General features: G+C 46.5%; 1 protein-coding gene across 1 annotated transcript in view; it reads right to left on the bottom strand.

Annotated features, from left to right (window-relative positions):
- PLEKHH1 (pleckstrin homology, MyTH4 and FERM domain containing H1) overlaps window positions 1-13,615 on the bottom strand; it is a gene marked incomplete at both ends in the record, with an annotated part of 44,509 nt that overhangs the window by 26,121 nt on the left and 4,773 nt on the right. Inside the window, 2 exons of the mRNA XM_080706974.1 lie at window positions 6,304-6,453; window positions 7,566-7,628. Coding sequence (XP_080563100.1) covers window positions 6,304-6,453; window positions 7,566-7,628 — 213 coding nt within the window. The remainder of the gene's footprint in view (window positions 1-6,303; window positions 6,454-7,565; window positions 7,629-13,615) is intronic.

The following is a 13,615-nucleotide window of genomic DNA, read 5'->3' as shown; positions in this document are numbered from 1 at the left end:
AAGTGGGAAGGGCTTTCCTAAACATAATACAACTCCCTAAGCACAGAAGGAAAAGATTAATAGCCTTTATCATCACTATAAATTACTGTCTCAATCGTCAGTCTATAAATTACTGTATGACCAAAAAAAGATCCCTAAACAAAATCAAAGACCAACTGGAGAAGGATTTGCAACACAAATAGCACACATACATAGGGCTATTTTTTTTTTCTTCCTTTTTCCAGTACTGAGAGTTGACTCCCGGGTATCCTATCTCTGAGCTATACCCCTAGCCATTTTTTAAAATTTAATTTAATTTTTATTTTTTACAGCACTGGGGATGGAACCCAGGGGCATTCGACCTCTGAGCTACACCATCAGCCCTAAATTTTATTCTTTATTTTGAAACAGGGTCTCACTGAGTTGCAAAGGGCCTCACTAAGTAGCTGAGGCTGGCCACAAACTGTGATCCTCCTGTCTCAGCCTCCCAAATGCCGGGATTATAAGCATGTGCCACCACGGCTTTTTTTTTTTTTTTTTTTTTTTTTTTTTAGTTGAAACAGGGTCTCATTAAGTAGCTGAGGCCGTCCTCAAACCTACAGTCCTTCTGTCTCAGTCTCTAGATTACATTCATACACCACCATGTCCAGCTCACAAAGGGCTAAAATTTGAGATGAACATTCTACACATGCAAAGAATATGAAAAGAAAATTAACAGAAAAAGGATAAAGATAAAGAAACCCGTGAAAAGCTATTCAACCTCAATCATAATTCTAAGTATACTAAAACAAAGGCATCAGTTTCCTCTAGCAGACAAATGCAATGTAAAAGTTTGAAAGTGACACAGGCTACAAAATTCAAAACTAGAAACAGTTAAAGTGCATCACTGAGGGGCTGGTTAAACAGATTCGGCAAGACACAAAATGACTAAAATGCTCTGCTTTGATAGACGAAAAACAGTAACAGCTAGGAATGGAAACGAGGAGTTGAGAATAAAGGAAAAATGTTACTTGTCGTTTTAGACCCTACTGTTCATTTTTTTATTTCTTACTAGAAGCATGTATAACCTTTACAGTTAAATAAAAGCGAACAAACAAACAAAAACCAGCCAGGCACGGTGGTGCAGGTTTATAATCCCAGTACTTGGGAGGCTGAGACAGGAGAATCACAGGTTCAAGGACAGCCTCAGCAAGTAGTGAGATTCATCAACCTGGGGAGACTCTGTTTCAACATAAAAATAAGAATAGGCCGAGGGTGGTGGCCCATGCCTGTAATCCCTGTATTTAGGATTGCAGGTTTGCAGCCAGTCACAGATACTTGTTAACGCCCTTTGCAACTTAGTAAGACCCTGTTTCAAAATAAAGAATAAAAAATAGGACTGAGGGTGTAGCTTGAAGGTAGCTGGGCGTGGTGGTGCACGCTTGTAATCTCTGTGCTTGGGAGGCTGAGACAGGAGGATCGGGCAGGTTCAAAGCCAGCCTCAGCTACTTAGTGAGGCTCTCAGCAACTTAGTGAGACCCTGTTTCCAAATAAAATATAAAATAGGTCTATGAGTATAGCCTAGAGGTAGAAAAGCCCCTGGGTTCCACCCCCAGTACCACAAAAAAATAATAATTTTTTTTAAAAATTGGGGGGTATAGATCAGAGGTAGCACTCATCTGGGTTTAATCCCCAGTACCACAAAAGTAAAAGAAAATAGAAATATGGGTTTTGATCCTACATGTGAGGTTGGGATTACAAGCCTGCTGTAAGATGTTAAGCGTGGTCCTAACCCCTCGGGCCCTAAATGGCACATCCAAAATGGGGTGGAGACAGCCATTCCCCAGCCAGGCCGGCCTGGGGAGGAAGCAAGAGGCACGTGGCACTCATATTGTGCTGCGAGGTGCAGGGTCAGCCGGCTCTCTGATGAGGACCAGCGCCCTGATTAAAGAGCACAGAGCCGAGCCGGGCGTGGTGGCGCACACTTGAAATCCCAGCACTCCGGAGGCCGATACGGGAGGATCGCAGTTTGCGGACAGCCTCAGCTACTTAGTGAGGCCCTCCACAACTCAGTGAGACCCGGTTTCAAAATAAAGAATAAAAAATAAGGCAGGGGGTGTAGCTCAGAGGTTGAATGCCCCTGGGTTCCATCACCAGTATCACAAAAAATAAAATAAAAAAATATAAAGCGGAGACCGAGGGAAGATGGTTGCGGCCAAATAGGACAGATATTCCTCTGAGAAACCCTGGACATCAGATTTTGGTTTAATATCTAATTGGGACAATATTTAGAGACATTTATAGCCATGACTTCCTAGCTAAAATATAAGAAAGAAGAGACGGACCAAGATGGCGTTGACAGCGGTAGCAGAGGCAGCCATTATTCGGGAGAGGTAGACAAAACCAATCCAACCCGCCTTGGAACTACTGGAGAAATCTCCCCCCAAAAAGACTGCTCCTGCCCAACATGCTCAGGAATTCGGGAGGAGGGCCAAGATGGTGGTGGCGGCAACGGCCAGTATCGGAGAGAGGCAGGTAGATTCATTCTAATCCACCCTGAACTTTTGAGGATATCTCCCTGAAAGTAGACTGCACCTGCCCCACATGCTCAGGAACTCTGGACAACATACTATGTAAGAAAAATGTTCGGGGCGCGTCAGATGGAGGCCCGCATAGTCGGGTCTGCCGGCGCCCCGCATCCTGGGAGCCAAGGGTGCTCCTGACCACTGCGCTCCTCTGCACAGCGCTGGGGCTGGGTGCACTCAGAGCAGCAGAACCCTCTCTCCGTGGTGAAGCTGTGGGCCTCCGCTCTTGGCAGGGAGATAAAACACATTACTACTAAGTACTTGGGCCCCCAACTCCTGCAAAAGACACACACTATTTTCTTTTATTTAAAAATATTGAAGAGGGAGGAAGATGGCGGTGGCTGCAGTTACAGCTGCAGCGGCAACCATGGCTGCAGCGGTGATGGTTAGCAGCGGCTGAATAGGATATGCAGCCTCCTGAGAAACCTGGACAACAGATTTTGATTTAATAGCTGATTGGGACAACACACAGAAACATTTCCAGTCATGACTTCCTATCTAAAATATAGGAGAGAGAGTGGAAAATGGTGGAATTACAGGCAAGACTGCAGTGCGGCGCCCGCCACTGCAAGAAAAGTAATTTTTGGAGGGATATCCCAGAAGAGATCAGAAAGCAGACTGTTCCTGCCACACATACACGGGAATACTTAATAACAACATACTCTAGGAGAGACCAAGAAGGCGGCAGTGGCGGCCAGTATTCAGGAGAGGCAGACAGATCCAATCAAATCCACCTTGAATTTTTGAAGAAATCTCTCCAAAAGTATTCTGTTCCTGTCCCACATGTCAGGAACTCTGAACAACATACTATGTAAGAAAAAGTTTTGTGGAGATGGACCAAGATGGCAGTAGCGGCGGCAACCATTATTTGAGAGAGGCAGACAAGATTCAATCCAATCCACTTTTAATTTTTTGAAATATCTCCCCAAAAGTAGTCTGCTCTTGCCACACATGTGCAGGAATTCTAGACAACATACTATGTTTTCAGTAAGCAGGAATAAGTGTGGAGAAATAGAAGCTCTAATACATTGTTAGTGGGACTGCAAGTTGGTGCAACCACTTTGGAGAACGGTATAGAAGATCCTCAGAAGAAGGAAAACGAACTTACCCTATGATCCAGCAATACCACCTCTGGTATCTACCAGAAAGAATAAAAACCAAAACACCAAACTAATGCATGAACAACCATGTTCATAGCTGCACAGTTCATCATTGCCAACTGTGGAATCAGCCAGGATGTCCTTCAATGAATGAGTGGATTTCAAAACTATGGGATATGTACACAATGGAATTTTCCCCAGCCATAAGGGAGAACAAAATTATGGCATTTACAGTGAAATGTCACCAAAAAAAATCAGATGCTTTTCTTAATGTGCAAAACATTAGGGAGAAATGGGTAACAGGAGGAACTCTAGATGAAGAAGGGACCCTATAGAGGAGCTATGAAGGTGACATATCTGAGGGGATAAGAGGGAGGAAGCGGGAGCCTCTTTAAAGCACATGATGTACTTAAACATATCAAAGTCAATCAGGAAGCCAAGCCTGGGTAGGAGGGAGGGGGTTAGAGACTGGGTAGGGGCTGACTGGGTGATGTGTACATGTATATCTCCACACTTTTTTTTTTATCCCACTGAGATGACTACAATGCACCAATAAAAATTTAACTTAAAAAAATTGAAAAAATGAAAAGCATGGAGCAGCGGGTGAAAACTGAGTAGCTGAGACTTTGGCTGCAACTCTAGGGAGAAACTGACGGCTGTGGGACAACAGACATAAAAGCTCCAAGTTAGGAGGTCTGCGGCAATGAGACGGTCTGTGGAGCCTGAGAACATCAGATGCTCAGTGTTTCAGGGACAGGAAGATCTTAAAGGTCATCGAGTTCAGTATTTGGCAAACAATAGCCCATAGGCCAAATGCAGTCCTCCACCTGTCTATCCCCAACCTATTTCTGTAAATAAAATTTTATTGACACCAAGCCTTGCCCTGGCTGCTTTCACAACACAACCACAGAGCTGAGCAGGTGCCATACTGACTATGTGGCCAGGGCCCACGGAGTCTAGGAAGTTACTCTCTGACCCTTTATGGAAACAGCTGAACCCTGACCCAAGGTGGTACCCTCTTTGTACAGCTGTGGAAACTGCCCCAGAGGGGCGAAATGACTTGCTAGGACTAAAACCAGGTCGCCTCATTCACAGAATGGCATTCTTTCTCTTCTGATTCTGACTTCTCAATTATAACTGTAAAAATTTTGTTTTGTGTTTTTGCCCACCAATCCCCAAAATGCTGCCACTTTTGAGAGCCACTCAAAAGAGAAGATAAGGAATCTCTAAAATTAATGAAAGCCAAGTACAGTGGCTCATGCCCATAATCCCAGTAATTGGAAGGCTAAGACAGGAGGATCACAGGTTCACAGCCAGCCTCAGCTACTTAGTGAGGCCCTTTGCAACTTAGTGAGACCCTGTTTCAAAATAAAGAATAAAAAATAGGGCTGGGGATATAGCTCAGAGGTAGAATGCCCCTGGGTTCAATTCTCAGTGCTGCAATAAATAAATAAATAAATAAATAAATAAATAAATAATGAAAAGGGCTAAGGGTGTAGCTCAAAGGCAGAAAGCCTCTGGGATACAATTCCTAGCATCCAAAATTAATTAATTTGTTAATTAAATAATGGAAAACTTGATTAGACATTCCATGTGTAAAAATTCTATTTTCCCATGACTTTCCAGGAACACATGGTGCCCCATAGCATACAAAGGCACATCCGATAAGGGAATGTTTAGTGAATGCTGACGCGTGATTACACATTCACCCACAGTGGCTGGAAGGTCCTGCCAGAGTTAGCTGGAAACTTCATGGAGAAAGTACACGTAGCAGAGCAATCCCCCTGCCCTCTTTGTGGGGTCTGTTGTTAGAACGGATGGAGCTCAAAGAACACAGAGTGGAAGTGGGGCAGACAAGGCCGGTGGCAGAGGACAGGGACAGAGCTGGGACGAAGTTAATGAGACCGTGAAGGGGAGGAGGCTGGGCACAGGAACTGGTAGGGGAACATTCCAGAAGTCGTCTCGGCAGCCAGGGTGCTAACTGCAGCTGAGCCGCTGGGCATGGTCTCTCATGGAGTCCCACACACTCCAGACGGGAGGCTTTGATTTTCTGAGAAGGTGGCAACTTTGGTCTCTGCCTCATCAGGTTCTCTAAGAAACTCTAGCCAAACAGCTGCCCAAGTCGGACTGTCCAACTGCGTGCTCTCTGGCTGCGGCAGCCAAGCGCCACGTAGCTCGCTTCTGCAGGCCCACGGCCAGCGTGGAGAGGGGAGCGCGCTCCTCCCCAAGCGCTGACCATGTGTCTGATGCACACGGAGATTCCCTGAGTCGATTCTCCCCAGAGCCGAATGAGGCATTATAACCCTTATTTTATAAATACATAAATATAAATATATGAATATATTATATTTAAATATATATTATAAATATTTATAAATATATTTACATATTTATAAATATGTAAAATGAGAGCCAGTTAGGGTTAGCAATTTGCTCAGAGGAAGCAGCAGGTGCTAGAGGTGGGATTCACGCTTCCAATAAAAGGCCATTTTGCCCTGTAATCCCTGCCTGACTTCTCAGGAACAGAGGGGAGAGGGAAAGACCTCTGGATAATTAAATCTCCATGAAAAGAACAGGCCTCAGGCAGAGGGGCTGCAGAAGTCGGGGCCAGTTGATGCAGATGCTGAGAGGATGATGCTCTGCTGTGCCTGAGCGCTGACCTGCTTCTCCACCTGTGCCTCCAGCTGGCTGATGAGCTCATCTTTGCCCTGCATGGCTTTCAGCAATTCTTGGTATTTCTGGTTCAGGCTGCCTGTGCAGTCCACGTTCTTCAGGTTGGACAGTTTTACCTTCTCTTCCATCACACCCACCTGAAAAAAAAAAAGGTGGCTTCATAAAGTTTTCTATTACTTATGTGGTATGTGTGCAATGACCCCAGATGTCCCCGCTTATGACTCTTAGTCAGGGCTCTTACCCAGGGCAGTCTGGGCCAATTAATAAAGTGATCACTTATCAAGACTGGGCAAAACTGCCCCCAAAATAGGGCCAACTAGGGGTCCAGCTAGGGATATGCCGGGCAGGACAAAGAGCCCCGGAGAGCAACTGCTACAACCCCACTGGGGCAGAGTGTTACTGCTCACTGGATATCTGTGTGTTGCCCCATACCTCCTCCCCTCTCGTAGCCAGTAAGGCCATGTAATTCACCAGTCAATGGGCTTGGAGTGGAAACACATGTCATATCTGTGCTGAAGAATTTAAAACCTGCTGGGCATAGTGGTGCACACTTGTAATCCCAGTACTGAGGAGACTGAGACAGGAGGATCCAGGTTCACGGCCAGCCTCAGCTACTTAGTGAGGCCCTCTGGAACTTAGTGAGACCCTGTTTCAAAATAAAGAGTAAAAAAATCGGGCTGGAGGTGTAGCTTAGAGGTAGAATGCCCCTGGGTTCCATCCCCAGCACTGCAAAAAAAAAAAAAAAAAAAAAAAAAAAAAAAAAAAAAAATTAAAAGCTGCTACACCAGTATCCAGCTCTTTCTCTGCTGTAAGACCAAGAAGGTCATATGTTTTATGTTTTAAAGGGTCCAGCTACAAGCCAGGGGAGGCTCCTTTAGCTTGGAGCCCTGGATGACCGCAGGAGCAGCCCTGCTGGCTACCCATTGATGGCTGGGTACCAAGCGTGAGAACTAAACGTGGCAAGCCGCTGAGATCAGACTGAATTTGTTCCCACAGCATATAATTTGTTCCTGCAGCCTCGCATGGCCTATTCGGATCCAGACTCCCACTCACTGTGCTGGCTGTACCTTGACCCCTTGGTTCCCACACAAAGCTCCTTGGACCTTAATTTGCTCAGGTCCAACGGCCAACTGCTGGTTTTCCTCAGCCCTGGAAGGAGCTTGTTGGTGTGGGGAGCGCACGCACGTGAGTCTGTGGGAAGGGCAAGCGAATTCCCCCTGCATACTCACACCAATCCCCTGCGCGTTACCTGGGTCTCTGCATTCTCCGCTCTCTGCTCCGCCTCCAGCAGTCTCTGCTCCAGCTCCTGCATCTGCTCAGAGAGGAAGGGGGACATGTGGGTGCCTTGTCCTGACCGTGAGCGTGGCACAGGGACACTCAGGTCAGCTTTTCTTTTTTTTTTTTTTTTTTGGTGGTACTGGAGGTGGAACCCAGAGGCTTTCTACCTCCGGGCTATACTCCCAGACCTTTTATATATTTTATTTGGAAACAGGGTCTCACTAAGTTGCTGAGAGCCTCACTAAGTAGCTGAGGCTGGCTTCGAACCCATGCGATCCTCCTGTCTCAGCCTCCCAAGTGCGGGGATTACAAGCATGCGCCACCACGCCCGGCCACTCAGGTCATCTTTGACGGCCATCCCGAGGGCCCGAGGGCGTCGGGGTAAAGACTTTCACAGCAAATCTCAGCTCCCTGATCCTGAGTTTAAGGGCGCTCTATGCTGCCAAGGGAGTAAAAGCCTCGCTCTCACCGTTATGTGTGCTGGGCGCAGGGGGTGCCACTGTCATTCTCCCTGAGCTCTCCTGCCCCAGTCCTGCCTGGTCTCCTCTCCAGTGCCCTGGGCTGCAGGCAGCGCCCTGCTCTCCCGTGTGCTCTGCAATGGCCACACTCCTAGCTATACAAGCCTGCCTCGTGACACCTGTCCCCACCCAGAATGTCTCACTGGCTAGGGACAAATAGCATTATAGGTACCACTTTATTCGATTTAATTTTAAAGCAACAGAGATGCTCAAGTACTTTTTAGTTTCTGGTGCTGGGGATCAGGGCGAACCCAGGGTCTTCTGCACACTAAGCATATGCCCTAACACTGAGCTACACCCCCAGCCCCTACACTGTTAAAAACTCTATCTTTGGGCTGGGGAGGTGGCTTGGTGGTAGAGCACTTGCCTAGAAATGTGTGAAGCCCTGGGTTCAGTCCCCAGAACTGAACAAACACGCAAACCCACACACCAGTCCACCTTGTTGCCAGCATTCAGGCTGAGGAACTCAGTAGCTCTGGAATCCTATACCAAGTGGCTCAAGCAAAGTGACTGAAGATCTTGTGCACGGAGCATGGCCAGGGTCCAGACCCAAGGAGCTGCGCATGAGCCTGTGGAACAGGCAGCATCTTTTGGCAGCTTCATGAGCTCACGGGTTGGCAAATGAAATATGGGTTGGACATCAGCTCCCCTTCTCCTCCGAGCCACTGCCAGGAGATGCCCAAACCGCACATCAGCAACAGAAGCCCCACAGAGAACACGTCATGGGCCTCGGCCCGGTGAGTGCCAGCTACCTCCTCCCCCAGCCTGCCTTGCCCCAGGACAACCGGGAGGCAGCATGCACACACAGACGCATGTCACAACCTTGCCCTCCATGATGCTGGGCAGGGTCAGCATCCCTTACTGTAAGGTCCAGCCTGGCCCTCGCCATCCTGCCTGCAGATCTGGCCTGTTCTCCAGCTGCTCAACCTCTCCCCTTGGCCTGCATCCTAGCTTGATGTTTATAGTGAAATGGGCGATTCCCTCTCTCAATCAGAGCCAGGTGGACTTTCCCACACCAAATGGTCCTCAGGCCTGTGCAGGAGGAAGGTGCTGCTTGGCTCCCTGCAGCCTCGGTGCAGATAACAGTAAGCACAGATGAGTACTATGGCTGCAGGACTGGCGGCCCAGCACGAGGAGAATCCTCTTGGTGGTGCTGGGGAGGGCTGGATGATACATGGCAGTGGCCCTCAGTGACTGGGTCAGTACTATAACCCTTCCCCATCTGACAGCAGACCTGAGTGGGCTGGTCAGTTCCTCTCTTTTCAGGAATCTGAAACCAGCCATCAGGAGACCAGAGACTGGAGCCAATGTATAGGAAAGGGCACACGAACTTCATGAACCATGGTTTTTGCAGAGAACTGGAGTCTATTTTCTTTTCTAAAAATTCAGTGAACCTGAGCCGGGTGTGGTGGCGCACGCTTGTAATCCCAGGATTCGGGAGGCCGAGACCAGAAGATTGCGGTTCACAGATAGCCTCAGCTACTTAGTGAGGCCCTCTGCAACTCAGTGAGACCCGGTTTCAAAATAAAGAATAAAAAAATAGGGCAGGGGGTGTAGCTCGGAGGTTGAATGCTCCTGGGTTCCATCCCCAGACCTGCAAAAATAAAATTAAAATAAAATAAAAATAAAAATTCAATGAACCTGTAATCTCAGTCCTTGGGAGACCTAAATAGGAGGATCACAGGCTCGAGGACAGAAGATAGCCTCAGCAAAGTAGGAAGACTTTCAGCAAAATAGACCTGGTTTCAAAATAAATAAGGAGCAGGCATATTGACACACACCTATAATCCCAGTACTTGGGAGGCTGAGATAGGAGGATTGCAGGTTTGAAGGCAGCCTCTGCAATTTAGTTGAGGCTTTGGTAATTTATCAAGACTCTATTTCCAAATAAAAGTAAAAAAATAGGTCTGGGGGCATAGCGTGGAGGTAGAGTGCCCTGGGGTCCAACCCCAGTAGCACAGAAGAAGGAGGAGGAGGAGGAGGAGGAGGAGGAGGAGGAGGAGGAGGAGGAGGAGACAATGAGATATGGAATGGGAATGGGAATGGGAATGGGAAGGCCTTGGATCCTGAACAAGTCCTAACATTTGTCCTGCAGTTAAGAAGAAGGCACAGCACTTCCATACGAAATGATAGTTCATATTTGTGACCTTTTCCAACAATGTCTGACGTTTTCTTGTCAGACTTGTCTTCTGATTTTGAGATGGAGACTGTGGCAGAGTAAAGAATACATCTGAGTCTAATCTCCCAGCTGGGTAATTTCATTCAGTCAGGAGTGGTTAATGATACTGGTCGAAGCCAGAAATTCCTGCAATTGGCAACACAGCAAGCATTTTCCCCTCCAGGTTCTATTCTTCCTCCCTTTAAGAGACACTGTTACTGAGTGCTGGGGGAAGGGTAAGTGCCACCCTCCGGAGCCAGGGTCTCCTGTGGCCCCCGGCTGGCTACCCATGGCCACCAGCTGCTCCTCAAGGCTGCAAACCCTTCCAGATGGTCACTCTTATCTCCCCCGCAAGGACGCTGGCGCTCAAGCGTTTTGTATTCACTTTAGTGTACAGCACTTATTTTCTAAACAGCAACGTTTCTGAACACTGAAAATATTTGAACATCTAGAATTTAAGAGAAAAGCATTATGACTGCCCCACTTATCTGCTACTGTGCTCCACAATCACCAACACTCTTCTGTCCTTGTTCCAAGAGATTTTTTTGTTTGTTTTTTTGAAGTATTGGGGATGGAATTCAGGGGCACTCTACCTCCAAGCTACACCCTAAGCCCTACTTTTTTTTTTTTTTTTTTTGCAGTACCAGGGATAGAACCCAGGGGCATTCTGCCTCCGAGCTATACCCCCAGCCCTATTTTTTATTCTTTATTTTGAAACAGGGTCTCACTGAGTTGCTGAGAGCCTCACTAAGTAGCTGAGGCTGGCAGCGAACCTGCGATCCTCCTGTCTCAGCCTCCCAAGTACTGTGATTACAAGCGTGCACCACCACACTCGGTTCCAAGAGATTATTTTTAACATTATGTTTCCTTCTGTTTTTATGAAAACGGGTTTTTTCTCCATTGCTGCTGGAGTTCTCCCAGGTGTGTCCAAGCTGAAGTATATTTCCGAGTTTTCGGCCTCTCCTCTCACGGGCAGGCCTTCCTCTCCACTCTTTCTGGGAGAGCCAGGCCTGCAGCGCCCGAGCTCTGCTCCTCCTCTCAAAGCATTTGCTCGGACGGTGTCCTCAGCTGTCCTCCTGGTGTGTGGGTCTGGGCTGACTCGCCAGCCAAGGAGGTGTCAGATTGAGGTGGCTGACAGGGAGCTGCCACTTTCACCAGCTGCGCGTAAGACTCATAAGCCATCCTAAAACTGGCTGCGGCGACCTGCTGAAATGCACTTGGCACCCATCTGGTATTCGGCCCCATGTCCACAGCTCCTCTTTACACGTGCCGATGCTGTGAAATATCAGCCACAGTGGCAGGAGCAACGGCACTCTGCCACAGCGGGGCACAATCCTGCCAGGTTTCCAGTTGTTCAAATGTCTTCAGTGTTCAGTAGCCTGAGCTGAAAGCCGCCCCATCCTGCGTCTCAATTATTCCTTTGACAAGCAGGTTTAAGTATCACGGCACTGGACAGACTCCAATTAGATAAATTCCTTAACCTCTCTGTGTACCGATTCCTTTAGCAAAAGAGTAATGGTAGGGTTTTTGTAGAGACAGACACCCATGCAAAGCACATAGCAAGTCCTAGCACTTAGCATTTTACAGATAAAAGCTGTAACTGGAGTTTTCCTGTACAAAGGTGGCACTCGGGACCAGAGAGACTATTTTGCCTGGACAGTCTGATGTTCACCTGTTGTCCCAGCATAATTATTAATACAGCCTCCACTTTCTCTTCAGAGTATCCTGGATTAGTTACTAATGTACATGTCATCCTATTTGGGATTCATCTACAGAAAGGGTTTAGACCACAGGAGGTCAACTGTGAGCCTAAAGAGTACCTTGTAAGACCTACACGGTGTCAGTGCATTTGGCCCACACATCTATAACTAAATAGGTGTGTGTGTGTGTGTGTGTGTGTGTGTGTGTGTGTGTGTCCAGCACTAGTCTAGGAAGCCTTAACTCATCTAAATTTCATAGCAATGGCGGGAACTATGAGTATTGTTCAGGCCAGAAAACTGAAGAGGAAAGGTAAGGTAACTTGCTTAAGGTCAGACATTAGATTCAGAGCTAGGATTCAAACTCATGTGCACTGGTTCCAGCCTCAGCTTCTTAGTGAGGCCGTCTGCAGTTTAGTGAAACCCTGTTTCAAAATAAAAAAATAATAAAATAAAATAGGGCTGGAGGTATAGCTCGGAAGTAGAGTGCCTTTGGGTTCCATCCTCAATACCACACACACACACACACACACACACACACACAAGCGTGGGGCTTCAATGAGAAGTAACAAATAGTACTAGACAACAGAGAATACTGTTGTTGCTTTGTTTTGGTTTGGATTTTTTTTTTTTTTTTTTTTTTGCAGTGCTGAGGCTCAGGGCCTTGTGTATGCTAGGCAAGTATTCTATCACTGAACTACATCCCCAGCCCTGAGAATACTACTGATATAGATTTAAAACATTACATAAACTGTATTATGTCAGGTGTGATGGGGCACTCCTATAATTCCAGTACTTAAGAAGCTGAGACAGGAGGATCCCAGGTTTGAAGACAACCTCAGCAAGTAGTGAGACTCTCATCAATCTAGTGAGACCCTGTTTCAAAATAAAAATAAGATAAGGCTGGGTGTGGTGTAGCTCAGAGGTAGAATGCCCAAGTGTTCAATTCCCAACACCAAAAATAAATAAATAAATAAATAAATAAATAAATAAGTAAATGAATTGTACCATTTACATATACTTACTTTGGTCCAATGTTGGTTTTGAGATTTGTTGGTATCACGTGACTCTACTTGAGTCATTCTAGCTGCAATATATTATCCCACTGTACAAACAGATCTCACATGTTCATCTAGCCTTATGAGAGAAATCTAGATTTCTATCAATCTAGAAAAACTTCTAGAAATTTCTAATTTTTCATACATCAGTTCAGCAATACACATTCTTTCAGATGCCTCCTTGTGACCAACATATTTGGAGCTATCTCTACCATGGCTTTTTGTCCCTTCTCAATACTTTATTCTACCCGTTTTTCCCCTATCCTCCATTTGAACTTAAGATATAATTTCATCTTCCCACTTTGTTGATTTGAAAGTGATGCATACTATATTTCTATTCATCATCGCTGTTATTATTCTAGACTTGAAGACAGCTGTCTGGACTCATATGTTCTCCAATTCTCAGAAGTGAAATCCCCAACTTTTAGTTGAGCATATGGTTAGTGAGGATAAAGTCTCCAATCCCCAACCTTCTTCGAAGCTGAGTACAACCATGTGGCCCAGACTTGGCCAGTGGGATATGAGCAGAAGGAATATATGCAACACCTGGGGCATGCACTTAAGGGAAAAGGGAGGAAGTTTGGTTTTTT

This window comes from Muscardinus avellanarius (genome assembly GCF_963383645.1).
Source record: "Muscardinus avellanarius genome assembly, chromosome: 12".
NCBI classification, from domain to species: Eukaryota; Metazoa; Chordata; class Mammalia; order Rodentia; family Gliridae; genus Muscardinus; species Muscardinus avellanarius.
Note: the sequence above shows the minus strand (reverse complement) of the source record. Positions and strands in the feature narration are given on the sequence as shown.